Source organism: Gopherus flavomarginatus, chromosome 11, assembly GCF_025201925.1.
Source record: "Gopherus flavomarginatus isolate rGopFla2 chromosome 11, rGopFla2.mat.asm, whole genome shotgun sequence".
In the NCBI taxonomy this organism is placed as follows: domain Eukaryota; kingdom Metazoa; phylum Chordata; order Testudines; family Testudinidae; genus Gopherus; species Gopherus flavomarginatus.
In genome coordinates, this window is record NC_066627.1 from 3,110,066 (window position 1) to 3,133,418 (window position 23,353).

The following is a 23,353-nucleotide window of genomic DNA, read 5'->3' on the forward strand; positions in this document are numbered from 1 at the left end:
GCAATCCATTCCCCATTCCCACAACTCTTAGCCGCAGAAGGTGGCAGAGTTTCACAGTGGGATCGCTACGCACCGTGCACGGGTCTCTGTCGATGCTCCAGCACCAACTGTGGCCGAGTTCTGCCCACACAGGGAGCGTCGTGTGAACATACACAGGTTTATGATCGTTGGCGTCACTTGCTTCGACTTAACTCTGTAGTGGGGCAAGCGGATTCTACATGGACAGTCAGACCTCTCTGGTGCTGGAATTTACCATTCGCATTGTAGGAACAAGAGTGACACACACACAGTGGGCCACGTCTCACTCGAGTTGGTGGTGCCTACAAACTAAGCTGTTCCATCCCCTTCTATTGTGTGTCTCCCTTCAGGGTTGCTGCAGCCCCAGCTCCCAGGCTGAGACACCCCAGAAGAGGCATTGTCTCTCCATGCCCAGTTCCTCCCCTTTCGATAAAACTGTTTGTCAGTATCTGGTGCCTGAAACCAGCCTCTTAATCCTCCTGCAGCTGCGACTCCTCCCCCCTCAAATGTTCCCAGGAGCTTCGTTTCTATTGGCAGAGTCTGTACGTGCCTTGTATTTATTCCGTTTCCCCAGCACAGTCTGCAGTACCCACAGTTCCAATGGAGAGAAACCCATTGACTGCCCTGGCCTGTGGGTCACACCCTAAGGGATGAAGGGGACTGTGTCTCTCCTACCCACCAGACATCCCTGCCTAGCTAGAGGTATCTCAGGTAGTTTATACTCACTGTGTGAAACCCGCATGCAAATCCCTGCCCCGGGAGGTTCCTGTTTAAATACAACCCCCTGGTCCTAGAAGCCTCAATCTCACCCCCCAAAAAGGAACAGGAGGATTTCTGGAACCTTAGGCCTGGTCTACACTATGCGTTTATACCGAACTTAGCAGCGTTAAACTGATTTAACCCTGCACCCGTCCACACAACGAAGCCCTTTATATTGATATAAAGGGCTCTTAAAACCGATTTCTGTACTTCCTACCAGGAGAGGATTCCGTGCTAACAGAACTCCATTCCAAAAAACGAAATGAAAAAACATTTGAAAACATTTCCAAGGCTATGATGGAGAAAGGCCACAGCAGGGACTCAGTGCAGTGCAGAGTGAAAGTTAAGGAGCTCAGACAAGCCTACCAGAAAACCAAAGAAGCAAACGGAAGGTCTGGGGCAGGGCTGGGAACATGCCACTCCTACACTGAGCTGCATGCAATTCTAGGGGGGTCCACCACCAGTTCCCCACCCCTGTCCGTGGATTCCTAGGTGGGGGTGGTAATCTCAGCCTTGCCTGAGGATTCAACGGAGGGGGAAGATGACAAGGAGAAAGAGGAGGATGAGCTTGCAGCGAGCACACAGCACTCCTTTCTCCCCAACAGCCAGGAGCTTTTTGTGACCCAGACGGAATTACCTTCCCAGCCCTCCCAAGCCACTAGCCCAGACAGTGAAGCCATGGAAGCGACCTCTGGTGAGTGTACCTTTGTAAATATAAAACATGGTTTAAAAGGAAGCGTTTTTCAATGATTGATTTGCCCTGAGGACTTGGGATGCATTCGCGGCCAGTAAAGTTACTGGAAAAGTCTGTTAACATGTCTGGGGATGGAGCGGAAATTCTCCAAGGACATCTCTATGAAGCTCTCCTGGAGCTACTCCAAAAGCCTTTGCAGAAGGTTTCTGGGGAGGGCAGCCTTATTCTGTCCTCCATGGTAGGACACTTGACCACGCTATGCATGTAGCAAGTAATCTGGTATCATTGCATGACAAAGCCTAGCTGCGTATGGTCCCGGTGATTGCTGGCATTCAAGAAACATCCGTTCTTTATCTCGCTGTTATCCTCAGGAGAGTGATATCGTTCATGGTAACCTGGTTGAAATACAGGAATTTAATCAAGGGGACAGAGATGGTTGGGCTGTTTGCCTGTGGCTTAAAAGAAATCCTTCCCTGCATTTAGCCAAGCAGGGGGAGGAGTGGGAGGGTGATTGGTGCTGAGCTTTTTCGCATTTGGCTAGCTGGGATCTTCCCTGCTACGAGCCACACGGTGAGGGGGAGGGTGGCTAGCAGTGATCTTCCATGATACCAGCCACGCAGTGGGGGAGGGGTAAAGTGATCATCCCAGAGAATTGGATGGGGGCAGTTCTGATGCTGCACGTTAACAGGAAAGAAGCAGCACTCAACTGGCTTTGCTTGCTATTTGGGAAAGGAGGGCGCTGGATATATGAAGGCTGCAGAAGCCGAAAGACAATGGCTTACCACGGCCACATGCAAGCTGAATTCTGATGCCCGGACCTGCGTCTGTGAGATCTGTAACACCAGAGCCACAGGCACTCAATATTAAGATGCAAAATGCGACCTTGTAGTGAGATCACATGCGCTGTGTAAGGTGAATAGTGTTGTTCACCATGAAAGAGTATAACCATTGTTCTGTAAAATGTATCTTTTTAAATACTTCTCTCCCTTTTTTCCCTCCCTCCTGCAGCTTCAAACTTTTCAAGACTCCCTCCTGCGTCCCGAAGGCTATCTCAGATAAGGCGGCGGAAAAAAAAGACTCAAGACGAAATGTTCTCGGAAATCATGGAAGTGACCGCAATGAAAGAGCTCATCTGAATGAGTGGAAGGACGTGGTATCAAAGTACAGGAAAGATGCCAGTGAACATGAGGAGAGGAGAGATGCTCGAGATCAGAGGTGGCAGCAGGAAGATCAGAGATGTAGGCAGGAAGATCAGCGGTGATGGGATGCAATGCTGGGGCTGCTGCGTGATGAAATGGACATGCTCCAGTGTCTGGTGGAGCTTCAGGAAGAGCAGCGGGGTCACAGAGTGCCGCTGCAGCCCCTGTGTAACCACCCTTCCCCCTCACCATGTTCCTTAGCCTCCTCATCCAGCAGACGAGTAAGAACGTGCGCGGGGGGCTGGCTCCGTGCACCTGCTCATTCCACCCTAGTGAACAGCCCAACCAAAAGGCTGTCATTATTTTGAAATTTTTTTAGTGGCCTTTTCCTTCCCTCCTATCCTCCTCCCAAACCCCACCCAGGCTACCTTGTCAGTTCTCGCCCTCTTTTTATAATTAATTAATAAAGAATACATGATTCTTAAACGAGAGTGACTTTATTTCCTTAGGAAGCAAGTGGTAATCGAAGGGGGAGGGTGGGTGACTTACAGGGAATGACTCAATCAAGGTGGGGGGGTTTCATCAAGGAGAAACAAACACAACAGTCACACCGTACCCTGGCCCGTGATGAAACTGGTTTTCAAAGCTTCTCTGATGTGCACCACTTCGTGGTGAGCTCTTCTAATCACCTTGGTGTCTGGCTGCACGTAATCAGCGGCCAGGTGATTTGCTTCAGCCTCCTACCCCGCCATAAAGGTCTCCCCCTTACTCTCACAGAGATTGTGGAGCACACAGCAAGCAGGAATAACAAAGAGGACATTGGTTTGGCTGAGGTCTGAGCGAGTGAGTAACGTTCTCCAGCGCGCCTTTAAACGGTCAAATGCACATTCTACCGCCATCCTGCACTTGGTCAGCCTGTAATTGAACAGCTCCTGATCACTGTCCAGGCTGCCTGTGTATGGCTTCATGAGCCATAGCATCAAGGGGGAGACTGGGTCCCCCAGGATAACTACAGGTATTTCAACATCCCCAACTGTTATGTTCTGGTCTGGGAAGTAATTCCCTTGCTGCAGCCGTTTAAACAGAGTAGTGTTCCTGAAGACGCGAGCGTCATGAACCCTTCCTGGCCATCCCACGTGGGTGTTGGTGAAATGTCCCTTGTGATCCACCAGTGCTTGCAGCACCATTGAAAAGTACCCCTTGCGGTTTATGTACTGGGTGCCCTGGTGCTCCGGTGCCAAGATAGGGATATGGGTTCCATCTATCACCCCCCCACAGTTAGGGAATCCCATTGCAGCAAAGCCATCCACTATGACCTGCACATTTCCCAGAGTCACAACCTTTTGTAGCAGCAGCTTAATGATTGCTTTGGCTACTTGCATCACAGCAGCCCCCACAGTAGATTTTCCCACTCCAAATTGATTCCCGACTGACCGGTAGCTGTCTGGTGTTGCAAGCTTCCAGAGGGCTATTGCCATTCGCTTCTCCACTGTGAGGGTTGCTCTCATCTTGGTATTATGGCGTTTCAGGGCAGGGGAAAGTAAGTCACAAAGTTCCATGAAAGTACCCTTACTCATGCGAAAGTTTCGCAGCCACTGAGAATCATCCCACACCTGCAACACTATGCTGTCCCACTAGTCTGTGCGTGTTTCCCGGGCCCAAAATTGGCGTTCAATGGCAAGAGCCTGTCCCATTACCAGCAGGATCTCCAAAGCGCAGGGGCCTGCGGTTTGAGAGAATTCTGTGTCCATGTCCTCATCACTCTCGTCGCCGCGCTGCTGTAGCCGCCTCCTCCTCGACTGGTTTTGCAGGTCCTGGTTCAGCATTTACTGCACGAAAATGTGCAAGGTGTTTACAATGTCCACAATTGCAGTCTTGAGCTGAGCAGGGTCCATGCTTGCCGTGCTATGGCGTCTGCACAGTTCACCCAGGGAAAAAGGCGTGAAACAGTTGTTTGGTACTTACACAGAGGGAGGGGTGAGGCTGTACCCAGAACCACCCGCGACAATGTTTTTTGCCCCATCAGGCACTGGGATCTCAACCCAGAATTCCAATAGGTTGGAGAGACTGCGGGAACTATGGGATAGTTATGGGATAGCTACCCACAGTGCAACGCTCCGGAAATCAACACTAGCCTCGGTACATGGACGCACACTGCCAAATTAATGTGCTTAGTGTGGCCATATGCACTTGACTTTATACAATCTGTTTAAAAAAAATGGTTTCTGTAAAATCGGAATAATGCCGTAGTGTAGCCATGCCCTTAGAGACTAACGAATTTATTTGAGTCTCTAAGGTGCTACAAGGACTCCTGTTCTTTTTGTGGATACACACATGCGGGTAACACGGATGCTACTCTGAAACCAGTCTCTCCCCAGGCACAGAACTGCCCAGTCCTTCCCATTGCAGAGTTTCCCTCATTGCAGGAAAACGAGAATGAAATCTCGGTTTCTTTTTCTTTCCCTGTTCTGCGCCTTCAGCTGTGAGTGTCTAAGGGACACACGTGGGAATCAGAGACAGATCCATGGATTCCTTCCATGGCTAATTCCCTCTTTGTTCGCTGTTGCTTTTCCCAGGTGCCCGCTCTCAGGTGCAGCTGGTCCAATCCAGCCCTGGGACGGTGAAGCCCGGAGAGACCCTCCCACTGACCTGCGCACATGCGCTGTCTTGGATGTATCCATCACTGATAGAGGCTACGGCTGGGACTGGGACTTGCAGGCTTTTGGGAAAGGGTGGAGCGGGTGGGAAGGAGTTTTTCATGTGATGGGAGCACAGCCAACGCTCCCTCCCTCCCAGGCCAACCCACCGTCTCTGCAGACACCACCAACAACCAGGTCTCCCTGCAGCTCCGCTCCCTGACAGATGCAGACACCGGCACCTATTACTGCGCCAGGAACCCAAGCACACGGTGTCACGGGGCAGAGCAGGGACTGGTACAAAAAGGGGACATGGTTTCCAGGGCCCTTTGAAAGCAATTTCTCCACCAGTAGCTGGATACTGAATATATTTACGGGTGTGGGAGGGGAGGGAGGGAACACAGTCTTGTCCCTGTGCCCTGCTAAGACAAACACAGATCAGGACTCATTCCCCGCAGCTGGGACAGGATACACACACATACACAGGGCCTGTGCAAGGATATTTTGTGCCCTAGGTGAAACTTCCACCTTGCCCCCCTCCCCCCGCAATATCAGTTCATTGGGGGCAGAGCTGTAACAAGGAATTTTTGCGCCCAAGGCAAGGGCCAGCTCCAGGCTCTTCAGCAGCAATTCAGCGGCGGGTCCCTGAGTCCCTCTCCAAGAGAAGGACCCACCGCCGAATTGCACCGAAGAATGATTGAAGCGGCGGTGGCAATTCGGCGGCAGGTCCTTCCCTCCGACAGGGACTCAGGGACCCGCCGCCGAATTGCCGCTGAAGAAGCAGCAGCGATAGAGCTGCTGCCGAAGCACCACCGATTGCGGCAGAGCTGTGCCCCTTGGCTCTGTGCGGCTGCACCAAGTGCCTCACTCACCTTGCCCTCGTCACGGCGCTGATTGAGGGGCAAATCCCAACGAGCCTTCACAGACCCCAGGGGCCAGCCTGCCCAGGGGCTGCTCCCCACACCAGGTTGCCCCTCCCCACCCCCTGAACTCCCCTGGAGGGTGCACAGTCCCCCCCCACCGTGATCCCTCCCCACCCCACCCCGGCAGCCCCTGCCCTGAGTCCACTCACTGGCTTTGCCAGGCTTGGGCTGCAGCAGCAGCTTGGCAGGGAGGAGCCACCTTCTGGGGGCTCCTGGGGGCTGCTGCAGCAGATACATGTGGGCAGAGGCCCCCGTGCGCCCCCCCCCCGGCTCCTCCCTTGCTGTGCTCAGGTTCTGCTGCTCCCGGGAGTCTGAGCTGCAGCCACCGCTGCCCCTCCCAGAGCAGGCTCAGGGCCCCGCGCCCCAGCAGAGGCTCACATTGCCAGGAGCCGCAGAGCCCAAGCGCAGCGAGTGGGGAGCTGGCAGGTGCATGGGGTCCAGCACCCGCATGCATCTGCTGCAGCCTTGGCACAGGAGCCCCCCGGGGGGCACCAGGCCGCAGCCTGGGCAGGAGGGGTGAGGTGCACCGCTGCTCCCTGCTAGCGACAGCACTGCCTTTGCAGGGCTCCTGCCCCCGTGTACCGCGCCAGCTCCTCCATGGCTGGGGCTCACTGCCCCCACAAGCCGACACTCTGGCTCTCCGGTGCCTCCAGAAGGTGGCTTCTCCCTGCCGAGCCAAGGCACCGCTTTTTGGTGCCTCCAGGGCCATCCTTGGGATTTATGGGGCCCTATGCAGTAATATTAAACTGGTGCCCCTATGCCAACAGCAGCCTGAGCTTGCAGCCTGGCGGGCGAGGGGGAGGGAAGGGACAAGGCAGAAAGAATAATAAGACGCCCGGGCTGCCTGACCATGGCGGAGAGTCACAGTTCCCCGCAGAGACCCCTGTACCCTCTCCCTCCCGCAGAATGGACATGCAGAAGGTACCTAATTAAAAGCACTAAATTTGGGGGGAAAATGTCAGTCACAGGTTTTTGGATCTGCCCTGAAGTTTGTCAGTCATTTATTTGCAAAAACTTCGTTACTTTAAAAAATCTATTTCCAAAGATTTTAGGCATAACAAAGGATTTTATATCTTACTAAGGTACTGATTTTGCTTAAAACTAGTTCATCAGATAGTCAGAAGTAAAGAAAGGGAAACTCTTTGTCCAGCTATCTGGAAGCAAAGGGCTGTTGCTTCCTTCAATGGGGAGGGGAGTGAAGGGAGAAATGGATGGACAGAAAGGACAGGAAGACTTTGGAAGTAAGTTTTTTTACTATAGTAATTAAAATGTGTATTTTAGATAAGGGGGGGGTCTTCTGAAGAATTTATTTAAAAAACCATGTGTCTGAAGATCCCAGTGTTAAAGGCTAAAGATGATTGTGCATCTAAAAATCTATGCAAGGATTTTTTAGAGAAGTGATTTTATGATCTTCACCAGTGCAGGGAAGGCCCCTGGTTTCACTGGGCTTTGGGTCACACCCAAACACATGAAGGGGGGTGTGACTGTGTCCCCCACCAGACAACCCTGCCTGGCTAGGGGTCTCCCTGCTACTTCGCCCCATGGGCATAACCAGCAGATAAATCCCTGTCCTAGCAAGTTCTCCTGGGTCCCAGCCCATGGCCCTGTCCTTGGCACCCTCTTCCCTCCCCTCCCAGCCACCTCCTGCCATTACATGTGCACTGAGCTGAGCGCACAGTCTCTCTGGGGTGTAAAGGGACACCTGTCCCTGAGGGGACATCGCCATGTACTGAGTGCTCACTCCCTGGTATCTCATATACCCCCACTGGGGAACCCGCATGCAAATCCCTGCCCCGAGGGTTCCTGTATAAATACCAACCCCTGGTTCTAGGAGCCCTGGTCTCTCCCCAGACACAGAACTGCCCCGTCCTGCCCTCTGGGGAATATCCCTCATTGCATGAAAAGGAGAATGAAATCTCTGTTTCTTTTCCTTTCCCTGCTCTCTGCCCCCTTCTGTGAGTGTCTATGTGACAGCGGGGGAATTAGGGACAGATCTGTAGATTTGTTCAGCTGCTAATTCTCTCTTTGCTCTCCTTTGCTTTCCCCAGGTGTCCTCTCCCAGGTGCAGCTGGTCCAGTCTGGCCTAGGAGCGGCGAAACCCGGAGGGACCCTCACCCTGAGCTGTGCTGTCTCCGGCGTCTCCATCTCTGCTCAGAATTCCGTTTGGCACTGGATCCGGCAGCCCCCCGGGAAAGTGCTGGAGTGGATGGGGTATGTGTACCCGTATAGTGGGGCTACAGGTTACGCCTCGTCTCTCCAAGGCCGAGCCACCATCTCTGGAGACACCACCAAGAACCAGGTCTCGCTGCAGCTCCGCTCGCTGACAGCTGCTGACACCGCCACCTATTACTGCACCAGAGAGCCCCACAGTGACACAGAGCAGAGCGGGACTGGCACAAAAAGGGGAAGCGGTTTCTGAGCAGCCGAGTGAGGCCACAGTTACAGGGACCATTGAGCCTGAGAGAGAGAGAGAGAGAGGTGCAGTAGAGGGACTGTGAAACACACACGTGCAAACATCTATTTCTGAAAATGCCCCCAGAAGCCACCCAGTCCCTCTGCACATGATTTACCTTGGAGCTGCCACAGGAATCACGTCAAACTCACCGACCAAACAGAGCAATTTGTTTACATCGAAATACTCGTGGGAACAGGCAGGCGAAATGTTGTGGAAATACAGAGTGAAACAAAGTCACTCGGGACCTAGTGTCAGTGCCTGGGTGGGACCGTTTGCCTGGGGCCGTGTGAGTCAGTGTGTTTGGTTTGTGTACGCTAAGACAGCCCTTTGTGTTCAGCACAGGACAAGAATGCCAAAGAAACAGGACCAAGTAACTTTCAAGTCTTCCAGTAGAGGGCAGCAACTCCCTCTCTCTCTCTCTCACACACACACACACACACTATCTACCTGTTAGGGCTTCCCTTCACCAGACACAAGGCCAGAGTCCATAGTGCAGGCAATGCCATGTTCCTTGTCCTCCTCCACTGTCTTAGCAGGCTTATTTCTATCTGCAGTGCACACCCCTGCTTCCAGCCCTTGCAATTTATGGTCATGTTCCTTCTGGAGGGTCTTGAGTCTGGGGGCTTTCGCATCACCTCTTTTGTACCTCCTGGGAGGGGTAGGGAGTGAGGCTGTGTTTCCACCAGGGGCACTGTTTCTTTTGCTTTTAGTCTTTCTTATATCTAACCCCCATTCCCCCTTGCCCCTCCCGACTGGTTGCTCGACCTTGGCCTGGGAGAGGAGTTGGCAGCCTTCAGTGTATGCTCGGATATTAAACCCCTACTGTACCCAGCAACACTGTAACTCTTCCTTATCTTTTCTCATTGTGCGATAAACCCCACCTGGCCATGGGCAGACCCAATACACCATGTCTTTGGTCTTTGTCTCCACTGTAAGGATGTAAGAATATCAAAAGTCAAACGGGCCAACAAAACCCAACATTCTATGTCAGGCTAATAAACAGGCCCAAATACTATATTACCATCCCTAACATCTACCTCTTCTCCTTCCAACCACCTTCCAGTCAGAGGCCGAGTTTTGTCTCCTGCGTGTGGTTGAGACTCTCCCTGGTGGCCCTGTCATCACAGCCTTTGTTCAGACAAAGCCCAGGAGCTGCATCTTCTCGCCAGGCCCAGTTCTCTGAAGCTGTTTCTCACTCCCTGGTGCCTCAACCCAGCCTCTCTCTCACTGTGCTCCTGTGCCTTCCCCGTCCGACATGCACCAGAAAGTCTCACTCATCTGGGGATCTCCTCTCTGTTGTTCATATTTCTCAGTTATGCCCAGGGCTTTCTGCAGCAGGTCCTGCTGGAAGGTCCTGCAAACCCCAGTTGGGTGCCCAATCCAAAGCCCCTTGATTCCCTACGAAAAAGTCCTGTGGCCCTCCACACACTTTGGGTTACACGCTAAGACAGGGATCAGCAACCTCTGGCACGCAGCTCCCCATGGTAAGCACCCTAATGGGTCTGGCTGGTTTGTTTACCTGCCAAGTCAGCAGGTTCGGCCGATCAGGGCTCCCACTGGCCGCGGTTCACTTCTCCAGGCCAACGGGGGTGACAGGAAGGGGTGCGGGATGAGGGATTTGCTGGCCACCGCTTCCTGCAGCCCCCATTGGCCTGGAGCGGTGAACCACGGCCAGTGGGAGCCGCAATCGGCTGAACCTGCCGACGCGACAGGTAAACAAACCGGCCCGGCCAGCCAGGTTGCTTACCTTGGGGAGCCGTGTGCCAAAGGTTGCTGATCCCTGATCTAGGACATGAAGGGTGTGACTGCCTCCCCCATCCACGAGCTAGTGCTGCCTAGCTAGAGATCTCCCTTTTACTTAACACCCTCTGTCTGAAACCCGCATGCAAATCCCTGCCCGGGGGTTCCTGCTAAATACCAACCCCTGGATCTAGGAGCCTCAGTCTCTCCCCAGACACAGAACTGCCTGGTCCTGCCTGCTGGGGAGATTCCCTCATTGCATGAAAAGGAGAATGAAATCTCTGTGGCATTTCCTGTCCCTGCTCTCAACTCTCACCTGTGAGTGTCTCTGGGGCAGGGTGTGTGTGTCGGGAGGAATTACGGGCGGATCCATAGATCGTTCAGTGGCTAATTCTGTGCTCACTTTTTTCCCTTTCTCCAGGTGTTGTCTCTCAGGTGCAGCTGGTCCAGTCGGGCCTGGGAGTGGTGAAATCCGGACAGACCCTCATCCTGACCTGCGCTATCTCAGGTGTATCCATCACTGACAGCAGATACAGCTGGGACTGGTTCTGGCAGCCTCTTGGAGCAGGGCTGGAGTGGATGGCAGGGATTTATCCACATGGTGGAAACACAAACTACGCCCCGTCCCTCCAAAGTCGAGTCACCTTCTCTGCAGACACCGCCAAGAACCAGGTCTCCCTGCAGCTCCGCTCGCTGACAGCCGCAGACACCGGCACCTATTACTGCACCAGAGACACAGTGACTCAGAGCAAAGCGGGAGTGGCACAAAAAGAGGAAACAGTTTCTAAACAGCCGAGTGAGGCCGGAGTTACCAGGACAGTTGAGCCCCCCGGAGACAGAGACACGCAGTGGAGAGAACACGACAAACAGATACTTCTAAACATGCCTCCAGCAGCCACCGAGATTCTCTGGTTCCCTTGGAGCTGCCTCAGGAATCACGTCAACCTCACCAACCAGCCACATTCAGATCCCGGTCCCAGCGTGTTCTCCTGAGTCCCGTTCTAGTGCCCTGTCCTCTAGCCCAGAGGTGGCCAACCTGGGGCGCCGGAGTCGCATGCGGCTCTTCGGAGGTTAATATGCGTCTCCTTAGGCACCGACTCCAGGGCTGGAGCTACAGGCACCAACTTTCCAATGTGCCAGGGTGGGGGGGAAGCTCACTGCTCAACTCCTGGCTCTGCCACAGGCCCTGCCCCCACTTCACCTGTTCCCACCCTCTCCCCTGAGCCTGCCCTGCCCTCGCTCCCCCCACCCCAAGAGCCTCCTGCACACCACAAAACAGCTGATCGGGAGGTGCGGGGAGGGAGGGGGAGGCGCTGATAGGCGGGCTGCCGGTGGGCGGGAGGTGCTGGGAGCAGAGGGGGAGTTCATGTGGGGGCTGCTGGCGTGTTATTGCGGCTCTTTGGCAATGTACATTGGTAAATTCTGGCTCCTTCTCAGGCTCAGGCTGGCCACCCCTGGTATAGACCCTCCTCACAGCCACCTCCCTGCATAGATTTAAAGGAAGGGAAGCGAGTGCAGTCCTGCCCCTGCCCCTGCCCCATGCAAAGATACACAGGGACCATGACTCCTGCTATGCACGAGGGCAGTGGGTCTCAACCAGGGGTACGGGTACTCCTGGGGGTACGCAGAGCTCTTCCAGGGGTACATCAGCTCATCCAGACACTTGCCTCATTTTACCACAGGCTACATAAAAAGCACTAATCACGTCAGTACCAACTTCATTTGCAACTGCCGTGCTCCATAGTTCTTTGGTGGATGTCTCGTTCCGGCATTGCTGCCATGACAGCCTCTGTTCAGGCAAAGCCCAGGCATTGCATCTCCTCTTCCTGCCCCATTCCCTCCCTTTCCGTTAGAGTTCTCAGTCTGTTCCCAGTTCTCTGATACCACAAAGGAAGCGTTCTCTCCCTGCAGCTCTGGCTCCTTCCGCATCGGGCATTCCCAGGAGAGCATTGCTCCACTTCATGGCTCCTGGGCTTTGCCTCACACCCTAGGACAACAGGGGTGACTGGCTTTCCTACCCACCAGACAGCGCTGCCTAGTTAGACCTCTCCCTGTTAGAGTATCGCCACTGAAACCAACAGTCCAATCCTGGTCCCAGTGAGTTCCCCTCAGTCCCAGTCCAGGGCCCTGTCCTCTGGACCCTCCAACCCACCACCCACAGCCACCTCCTCCCACATGTGTGCTGCGCTGAGAGCAGGGTCTCTCTGGGGTGTAAAGGGGACACGTCCTCAAGGCAGGGGTGAAAGTAACTTACAGGACTTTCCGGTACTGCTGGGGTCCTGAGGGGAGCGTGGCCTCATCCAGAAGAGGCAGGGCCTCTCAAGATTTAAAGGCCCTGGGGCACCAGCTGTGGCTGGGAGCCCCAGGGCCTTTAAATCAACCTGGGGCTCCCAGCTGTAGAGGTGGCTGGGAGCTCCCAGGGCTCAGGGGCAAATTAAAGGGCCCGGGGCTCCGGGCACCACGGAGCTCTGGGCTCTTTAAATCCCCACCGCAGCTCCAGCTGGGATTTAAAGGGCCCAGAGCTCCCGCAGCTGCAGGGAACCCTGAGCCTTGCGGGGCTGGGGCTGGGATTTAAAGGGCCTGGAGCTCCTGCCGCTGCAGGAAGCTCTGAACCCTTTAAATCCCAGCCCCAGCCTGGCCACCGGAGCTGCGGGCGGGATTTAAAGGGCTCTGGGCTCCCCACCGGGAAGCCGGTGTGGTCTGGCATGGTGTACTGGCTCTTGCTGGTACGCCGTTCTGGACCCTACTGGCTTACTTCCACCTCTGCCTCAAGGGGATATCGCCATGTACTGAGCACTCACCCCCGTCATCTCATATACCCTCTCTGGGGAGCCCGTATGCAAATCCCTGCCCTGGTTAAATTCCCGTGTAACCCCTTTGGGGTCTAGATAGCATGGCCCCTTTCAATCTTTTTCCTAGGGGGGAGGGGGAGAATGAGAGTGAGAAAAAAGGAGAGAAACTCCAGGTGTGGCTCTGGCGGTGGGAGGGAGAGAGAGGCAGCAGCCCTCAGCCCTCGCAAAGGAGGCAGAGAGAACCTGCCTGGAGCCTGGGAAGGCCAGGGCGGCCGATCAGGGACAGCCCAGGACAGGAGCCAGGAGGAGCACTGTGCCGGGGGGAATCGCCCAAGAAGGACAGGCTGGATCAGGACCCAGTATCACGGCTGCCCAGAGCTGCATGGGGCTCTGGGTACTGGGGCTGGTCACTCTGCACTGAGAACAAGGAGGGAGGCTGTTTGTAGTTAAGTGGGGAGGTGGTCGCTCTGGGTGGCTTTGCAGAGAGCAGCAGAAGAAGGCACCGGAGGGGTTTGCTGGGGAGAGTTCACTGGCGCTGAAGACGACCAGGAGCCCCCAAGACTCATCTCTGGACGGGAACTTTGCTCAGGCCTCCTGAACTCTGTGTGCAGACACATTGCTCAGTGTCTGCCCTTCCAGACTGTGCTTCCACTGGGCCCATGGGGCCTTGGCTTGGATGCAGCCCTGATTTACTGCTCCCCCAGTATTTCCTCTTGTTGTTTTTCTCCTCTCCTCCCTCTATAAATAAATATCTCCCTTTGTTATATCCATTGTACTTTTCCTGTGTGTGCGTGTGTTCACTCTAGGGGGGTTGGAATAGGTGCCTCTGGGGTGGAAGGGATTTTCCTGTTGGATTCCTGCGCGCGCCTTCTCTTGGCCAGAGCTGCCAGCAGAGCACACTCCGTTTTGGCCACGAGGGTGCTAAAGTTACACCTGGTGTCGTGGAAAAGATCACTACCTTGTCAACTTGATCAGACAGCCTGGGGCTCCTTTATTGATTTCACAAGAATACAAGTATGCATACAGGGAGAGACAGCGTAATCCCACGCAAGAGGTAGGCTGCTCTGCCCTTACAAACTTTACCAAGGCTTATAAAGGTCAAAACCACAAAACGTCACACATTGATTATACATGAGTACAGCCTTTTTTGGATTCTATGTTGCTTAACACTGCAAAACATAACTGATGCATTTCCCTATATGGCATGGATATAGCAATTCAGCAAGCAACTTCCTTACATTTTCCTGTTGATGTTCTTTTGACAGTCATGTGAGCCTGACTGTTCTGTTACCTCTACTTGCGGTTACCTTAAGCAAGCCTACTATTTCCACATTACAGTTGCCTAAGGCCGCGTATGCTTCTGTGGCTTCTGTGCTGGTAAACAAGTTTTAGAGAAGTTAAATCAGCTTAGCCTGAGGCCTGGGGACCTGTAAAAACCTTAATTAAAGCTCTAACTGAGGGAGAAAAGGGGCATCTATAACTAACGGAGGAAGGGGGGGGGCATCTATGATTCCCTATCACTGGTTAAATACAACCCCCTGTTCTAGGGGCCTCTGTCTCTCCCTAGACACAGAACTGCCCAGTCCTGCTCCCTGGAGAGTTTCCCTCATGGTATGAAAAAGAGAATGAAATCTCTGCTGCTTTTCCTTACCCGCCTCCTGCTTTCCCCTGCAAGTCTCTCTGGGACAGTGCAGGAACTAGGGACACACACACACTCTGTCACTCAGTCGCTAATTCCTTCCTTACTTCGTTTTGCTTTTCCCAGGTGTCCTCTCCCAGGTGTGGCTGGTCCAGTCCAGCCCAGGGGCGGTGAAGCCCAGAGAGACCCTCACACTGACCTGCACGTTTCCGGGTTCTCCATCACTAGTGCCGGTTATGGTTGGGACTGGGTCCGGCAGCCTCCTGGCAAAGGGCTGCAGTGGCTGGCATGGGTTAATCCCAGCAACGGGGGCACAGGCTATGCCCCGTCTCTCCAGAGTGGCCTGAGCTTCTCCATGGACACGGCTAAAAACGTGCTCTTCCTGCAGCGGCGGTCGCTGACAGCTGCGAGCACCCCCACCTACTACTGCACCAGAGACACGCAGTGGCAGAGACTGGTTCAAAAACTGAGGTGGCTTCTACGCAGCCTGGTGAGGTGAGTTTAGCAGGGATTGCTGAGCCCCCAGACAGAGACTCACACAGCGAGCTGAGTAGGAAAAATGCGCACAGCCACAACTCCTTTCAAAATGCATCCAGCGGCTCCACGCACAATTCAGCTTCGAGGCCTCGAGCAGAACTTAGCCGGGAAATACAATTCTCTGCTCGTAGCCAAATGGTTCTAGGCACAGACACGGGGACACACCGGGAAATGCAGCATTATACCAAGCAGCAAAGGCAGCTTGGGGCGATGGGGGCAGGGTCTTATACACTGTACAGAGGTCTCCCTACAGAAGAGGTGATTAATGATCCACATTTCTATAGTAACACCCCCCCCCAAATTCACTGCCTCCCTGAGGGGGCGGCAGTCAGTCCCTCTGGCCGGCTCAGAGAGCACCTGCTCCGTTGTACTCAGCTCCCAAACACACTAAGCGGCCCATCTCCCCCAGTCTCTCTTTCTGTCTGGGCAGGGGCGGCTCTAGGCATTTTGCCATTCCAAGCACGGCAGGCAGGCTGCCTTCGGGAGGCCCTCTGAAGCCGCGGGACCAGCCGACCCTCCGCAGGCAAGCGGTCGAGGGAAGCCTGCCTGCCACCCTCCCAGCGCTTGCAGAGCGCGCTTGGCACGCTGGGGCCTGGAGCCGCTCCTGTGTCTGGGTCCCTGCTAGGGTGACCAGACATCCCAGGACCTTCGGGACAATCTGGATTTTAGGGGATCTGTCCCCTGTCCCAACCTTACATCAGTCACTGTCCCGATATCAAGGACTGTCTGGACTGCAGCCGGGGCACCCCCCGGTCACCCTTTCCTGGGGCAGCTCCTGGTGCCCACCCGCCAGCACGAGCGCCTTGTGCTGCAGGGATTGGGCCTTCAGGCGCCGGGAGCCTCTGCCCCCCACAACCTTACCCGACCCAGGACCCTAGGAGCCAGAGGGACCAACCTGTCAGATGCTTCCAGGGATGAGAGCCGCCCCATCAGGGAATCCGTCCCATCTCTCCATGTGAGACAGATGCTTGTATATCTATCATTCTCTATAGAGACAGAAAGAGGGTCATGGACCTTGTTGGGGAAAAGACCACCACCTTGTTAATTGATCAGACAGCCTAAGCCTCCTTTTATTGAGGAATCATCAATACATGCGTGCACGCACGGAGAGACGGCGTGTCCCCTAGCAAGGGTTAAGCCGCTCTCCCCAACTGATTTTTGTCACAGCTTATAAAGCGTAAAACCACAAATTAGCATATATAGCACCGCATTTCAAGAAAGATGTGGAGAAATTGGAGAGGGTCCAGAGAAGAGCAACAAGAATGATTAAAGGTCTTGAGAACGTGACCTATGAAGGAAGGCTGAAGGAATTGGGTTTGTTTAGTTTGGAAAAGAGAAGACTGAGAGGGGACATGATAGCAGTTTTCAGGTATCTAAAAGGGTGTCATCAGGAGGAGGGAGAAAACTTGTTCACCTTAGCCTCCAATGATAGAACAAGAAGCAATGGGCTTAAACTGCAGCAAGGGAGATTTAGGTTGGACATTAGGAAAAAGTTCCTAACTGTCAGGGTAGTTAAACACTGGAATAGATTGCCTAGGGAAGTTGTGGAATCTCCATCTCTGGAGATATTTAAGAGTAGGTTAGATAAATGTCTATCAGGGATGGTCTAGACAGTATTTGGTCCTGCCATGAGGGCAGGGGACTGGACTCGATGACCTCTCGAGGTCCCTTCCAGTCCTAGAGTCTATGAGTCTATGAGTCTATGCTTACACATAAACTATAACTTTATTTGGCAATCATATGACACACATTTCCGAAAAGCAACTGACATTATCCTTATATGGTAGGTATAACAAATATAAAATTGCAAGCTCTTATCTTTTACTTCCTTAAGGATGTTTTTGTGATTGTCAGGAGACCCTGACATCAGTTAACTTACTTGCGGTCTAACTGTTACTCTACCTGTGGTTAAACTGACCTGCCTTGTAAGGCCCCTTGGGACTCAGTGTCCGGTGTTTAGTTCCCATTTCTGGCCAGCTGTTGCTATGCTGATACTTTGAATTATACTAACGCAGGCTTTTTAATATGTTACTGTAGGGCAGGGGTAAGCTAACAGTATGATCATGGTTTGTGTACTACAAAACTGCCTTCTGGGAGGGTAGTTTCGCAGTGATTATGTTGGTGTTAGTATTGCAGGCCTAAGATCGATTTATATGAATTAGTTCTGTTATAAGAGGGGAGGGGCAGGTTCCCCTGACATTCCCTACTTTTTGATGCCTTAAACTTACAAGACATCAAACGACCTTCTTACTGCGAATGTTCCTGGTCTTGGACTTCTGATTGGTATTCTGGGGGTGGGTTTTCCGAATTTGGGATACTTTCATAAGTGCCCCCATTGAAGGATACATCTAACGTGGCATAAAACAGGTGATGGTCAACGGTAGGGGAGTTTTCCATTAACGGGGGGCTATGGGACCAGGTGGAGTTGGCATGCGTTAAACCACAGCACCGACTGCCACTTAAGCGGCTACACATACAGCACAAGCTGCATAAACCACATCCTGCACACAGACTTAGGATCCCAATAAGACCAATGCACAAGCCTTGAACAAGGTGTGCGGCCCAACCACAAAGGGATGTGAGCCAAGACCACAGCCAAGAATCCCCGTCTTGCTGACCAATACCTTCTGCTAAATGGCGCAATTCTTGCAACTCCTTGGCTATATCAGTTCCCGCATCTGTGATATTAAAGCAACACATACCAGCAAAATCTTTGCACGAATGTCCATGTCGCAATAACAAATAATCAATAGCTAAGCGATTTTGTAACATACCCTGACGTACTTTACCTAATTCTTGTGCAAGCAAAGCCACAATTGTGGAAGTTAAATTAAGAGATTTAGCTACAGTGCAGGCAAGGTGGGCAACAGCATGATAATTATGCGCTACCATGCCTGGAATACCCACTAAAGAAAACAATAAAGCTGCCGCTCTTCCCCCCGAGTAGAGGGTTACTTCGGCTTTACAACTAGAATCTAAAGGAATAGTACTTCGCCGGTGGCGAGTATAATTTGCCTGGGGATGTTGAACCATCAGGGGGGTTACTCGGCCAATGGTGCATGGTCCTCCGTCACTATTGGCAGGAATATACGGTTATGCAACCCGCCCACACAACAAAAACTATCCGGCAGGCAATTTACAATGACCCCTAGCATAGGTAATCTCAATCTTATTCTGGCACTTCAATTCCCCATTTGTAAGATCCACTTTAGCACGTGTGGCATTTTTAAAATACACACAGGCATCAGCTGGGGTAACATTCGCCAGGCGAAAGGGATACATGCTGGCATCACGTACAGTTGTCGCAGTGCACAACACGTATAGGTCTTTATATGTCATGTGCTTTGAACTCGTATACTGGGTGGTGTGTGGCTGTAGTGAAGCCAGGGTAGCACTGACACCAATAAAGCAAGTTTCCATCACCGTCCCCACAGCATGCACTTTGGGAAGGCAAAAAGATGTTGTATTAATGGCTGTTTGCGCCAACATCACCCAAGCGTTGGCGGGAGGGCTTTCCGCTGGAGCCGCCACGCTTCTTACAAGGAGCGCCATAAAAATCGCGAGAGTGACACCATACGAGGGCCCTTGTCCTCTTCCGGTAGCACGACGGCCTAGCCCCCTCCCGTTGCCAGGACTACAGCGGCTTGTGGCTTTTGCTGCATCAAGGTTCACCATAGAGTGTAAGGTTGTAGGTGGTGGGGTATATGATGTAGGGCTAGAACTTAGGCAGTTGGAACGTATTTTACAACAACAACATCTAATATAATAACAACAGCAACACCAGCAACAAAGACATAGGGAAATGAAGAATTCTGTGGCACCTTATAGACTAACAGACGTTTTGGATGCATGTCATGCATCTGAGGAAGTGGGTATTCACCCACGAAAGCTCATGCTCCAAAACGTCTGTTAGTCTATAAGGTGCCACAGGATTCTTTGCTGCTTTTACAGATCCAGACTAACACGGCTACCCTCTGATAGGGAAATGAGTATACCGATTCCTAAAAGGGCCCATACATACCAAGGGTGCTGTGAAGGGCGTAATACCTTGGTAACTTGACAGGGAACATCACTTTTTACTAAATGGGCGGTTTGCAATGCCTGTAACTTATTTTGATATATGGTTTCAAGGTAATGGATCTGTGTTTGCAATTGCGATATAGATTGTACTTCGGGCAAGAGGGCTAGGAGGGTGTGAAAACGATCAGGCACTACCGATGTCCAATTAAAAGGGACCCTGAACTGTAAGGAAACCCGGTAAGGTTTGTCTGTAGGCCAATAGATAGCATGGGTACCTGAGTTGGTATGCAAGTTAAATGCCACACTGTGCAACACAGAAGAATTAACATAGACACAGCTGTTGTTGGCTATAAAGAGGGTGTGGGAGGCCAAATCTTGTAGGTGTCCAACACCTTCCCAACACACTCGGTGGTGAATAGTGACTACTTCTCCAGGATTTAATTTTCGAATGCACTGAAGCTGGGGAGGTTGTAAAGGCCAATAGGTCCAAAGGTTACCAAGGCCTATCCAAAGGTCAGGAGTAATGGCTGGGGCACTGACTAAAAACCGGTTGGGGCCACCGGGAGGTTTAATTTCCCATACATCATGGTGGATTACCCAATCCCACAAGCAGCCACCCCATGGGCCTGGGAGGATACGGTACGCAGGAGCCCACACTCCTTTCACAGGTCCATATGCCTGGAAGGAACATTGTGAGCACCAACACTTCCATCCGGAGAATTTCCACGTGTGCCTCCATGGCCACAAATTTGGTGGGACTCCTGATGTGTTAGTAAGGGCAGTGGGCCAGTTTTGCAGTTCCAGGTCCTTTTGAATGGAGGTGAGAATGGTGTTTAGGTAATCCTGTATCTCTGAACATGCCTGGTCCCACTGCAATGCCTTTCCCGCCATAGCGGCATGTTGGATCATTTGCCTTAGCAGATCCTGGGTAATGGCACTCAAGGTAGAGATACTATTTAACTCGCCTATTGCTGCCTTATGCTGAGTTATTTGAGCCCCAGACATGAAACCTGCCGCCTGTTCCAATTTTCCTAATCGGTCTTCATGTAGCTGGGTTTTATAGATAGTCCAGGCCGAGGTCACAGTATTAGTTCCTAGCACTAGGGTATCAGTTAGATCTTTTCTCTTTTCACCCTCTTGGATCCATGACTGCTGCCGCATTAGGCGAATGGCAGCTCCTTTGGAACAATTTGGATATGTGGTCGTAATTTGAAATTGGGTCAGAGGGAGAGAAAACCGAATGGTGCTTAGAGTGGCATTTAACACCGTCCATTTAAATCCAGAGAGTTTAGGTTTTTCTGGAGACTCATACCACAATTATTGGTCGTGTACTATGATTCCCTGTTTGGCCATTGAGATGTTAACTGAGTAGGAGGGGGTATATTGAATTAGAGTGGATGTTATATTTTCGATGGTTATGGGAATGGTTTCTACACAAGTAAAGGAGAGTGGGGCAGGGCATACCTTTTTTGTGAGAATATCGGTTTTTGTAACTTGGGTGACCAGAAAGCACTTTGGTCCTTGGGCATCAGGGGTGTGGCACAGGCCAGGAACTAGCATAAGATCAACAGTGGTTGCCCACTGGGCTATGATTTCCATGGTTGTATAAGGGGGGCCGGTGTAATTGACGGCCGTAGTTATGTCTGTATAAGTAAGGAAGACCCTTCCGAATGTATTCCATTTGATTGTACGTTTGTACACGTGACCTTGCATCCAGAAAAACAATTTAGTTGAACAATTCAAGAATGAGTCACTTGAAGGGGATAGTCTGGGCCATTGTATCATGGTGGAGGTAGTTGGTAATAAGGGGATGGGGTCAGGAGTTTGGTGAGGGTGAATTGTGGGGGGCTGTGGGGTTGGTGCAGGAACAGGAGGCGTTGGCATAGGGGGTATGGGGGTGTGTGTAATATAAACTTTAAGCAATTCCGGAATGGTAGAACATGCAGAGGGTACATAAGGTGCTGGGCAAATGGCTGGAAGGGGACGGATATAACTCCAATCAATTCCACAGTGATACTTCCCACACCTCCCTCCTTGCCACCACATGATATTACGCCTTTTATACCACGGCCAGTTTTTTATGTCTTTGACAACGAGTTTCTTTGGCCCTTTTGTTCCGATCTCTCGGGACTTCCTGGTTCTTTCCTTTTTCGTGACTGCGGCAGTCTGTACATCACGCAGGGAAGGACTTGGTCTGGGCTCAGTCTCTGGTATTGGTGCCGGTGAGGAAGGTGCTGAACCAGTTTTGCATAGAGTTCCTGGGAGTATAAAAGAGTCATATAGATTTAAAAGGAACAAAAAGAACATTAAGGCAGTGATTAGCCATAGGGAAGGCAGCAACCATTTCCGTATCATGGTGGTTTCTTTGATCTTGGCTCTTGGGTCACTCATTGTGACTTTACACAACCTGCCGGCCCCTGAGGTGGTACTTAGGCTGGGATCCAGGCGTACACACTGCAGATGACGATTGAGTTCGTGGAACAAAGGGAGCCGTGGTCGGATCTAGAGGCAGAGTCACCTTTTTGCAGTGGGACGCGTGGATCCAATTAGGCAGTCCCCGGTACTTCACTGCCATAAGCGTAGTTAGCAGAACCTGGTACGGGCCTTTCCACCTGGGCTCCAGAGACGACTTACGCTGGAAGGCTTTGTAGCAAACCCAGTCTCCAGGCTCCAGGGGGTGACACGCGGCCTCTGCAGGGTCCGGTAGGGCACTTTGAACCTGTGAGTGAACAGATCTAACATGGCGAATTAGTGCTTTGCAATATTCTAATACCTTTTCATCACATAATTGCAAATCCAGTGCCTTAGGGTTTATAGGCGGGGTCACAGGCATTCTCATTGGCCTAGCCATGAGAATCTCGTGAGGAGACAATCCATGCTTGCGCATAGGGGTGTTTCTCATTTGCATTAATACCAGGGGTAATGCATCTGGCCATTTGAGGCCCGTTTCTGCACATAATTTTGCCAGTTTATTTTTCAGATCCCCATTTTTACATTCCACTGCCCCAGCACTCTGGGGGTGGTGTGCACAGTGCAGATGTTGTTCAGTCTGAAGGGTTTTACAGATATGTTGTGTAACCTGGCCAGTAAAATGGGTACCTCTGTCACTATTTATGGAGGCAGGAAGTCCAAAGCGGGGTATGAAATCTTTCAGTAGTTTTTTAGCAACCGTTATTGAATCTGCCTTAGCACAAGGATAGGCTTCTACCCACCCTGAGTACATACAGACACATACTAACACGTATTCATATGAACAACATTTGGGCAAGCTTATAAAGTCTACTTGGACATTTACAAAAGGTCCCCATGGCGGCGGATGCGCCGCCTGGGTGGTACGAACTGGTTGTCCACTGTTGTATGCCAGACAAATAGGACAAGAACGACAATATTGCTGAGCTATGCTTGTAAAATTCGGAGCATACCAATATTTGGCTACAGATGCCATCATTCCTTCCTTTCCTACGTGTGCCAGCCCATGGGCTAGACGGGCAAGGTGAGGGAGTAAGGCCAGGGGCGCTACCAGGTGGCCGTCTGGTGCACGCCACAAGGCGTCTTCCGGATGCTTAGAGCAACCAGACTGTCTCCAGCGGTTCTTTTCCTCCTCCGACTCCGATTCCTGTGCAAGCGATAGATTTTGCAGGGAATCGATTGGAGAAGAAGATTGGGACAGACAAAGAGTAACTATTTCAGTAGGAGCCGGAGACCCGGAAAGGGCCGTCTGCCTGGCGGTACAGTCTGTCAGGGCATTTCCTCTAGTAACGTCGTCTTAGGGTTTCTAGTGAGCGGGACACTTGACCACAGCAATGGCAGAAGGCAACTGCAGAGCAGACAAGAGAGCATTGACATAGGAGCCATGACTGATGGGGGCTCCAGTAGAGGTGAGAAAACCCCTATATTTCCATAGCCGGCCGTAATCATGTACTACTCCAAAGGCATATCTAGAATCAGTATAAATGGTGACAGACATACCGGTTGCCAAGCAACAAGCTCTGGTAAGGGCG

The 23,353-nt window shown here is 52.1% G+C and overlaps 1 protein-coding gene and 1 gene segment (V, D, J or C); one reads left to right on the top strand and one right to left on the bottom strand.

Annotated features, from left to right (window-relative positions):
- LOC127031857 (immunoglobulin delta heavy chain-like) overlaps positions 1 to 23,353 on the top strand; it is a 413,673-nt gene that overhangs the window by 65,792 nt on the left and 324,528 nt on the right.
- Positions 17,216 to 22,126, bottom strand: LOC127031859 (uncharacterized). Of its 2 annotated transcripts, none has more exons than XM_050918879.1 (2): positions 19,328 to 22,126; positions 17,216 to 19,144 (listed from the first exon to the last, which is right to left on the bottom strand). In XM_050918879.1, the coding sequence occupies exons 1-2, from the start codon at positions 20,511 to 20,513 to the stop codon at positions 18,453 to 18,455; spliced, it is 1,878 nt and encodes a 625-aa protein (XP_050774836.1). In that variant the 5' UTR covers positions 20,514 to 22,126; the 3' UTR covers positions 17,216 to 18,452. Both variants share the same exon structure in this region, with proteins under 2 accessions (XP_050774836.1, XP_050774837.1).

Coding starts and splice junctions, on each gene's coding strand:
- LOC127031859 (XM_050918879.1), bottom strand. CDS start 20,513: ATGCGGCAGCAGTCATGGATCCAAGAGGGTGAAAAGAGAAAAGATCTA. Junction 19,145..19,327: donor ATGGGCCCTTTTAGGAATCG/GTATACTCATTT, acceptor AAGGTGCCACAG/AATTCTTCATTTCCCTATGT.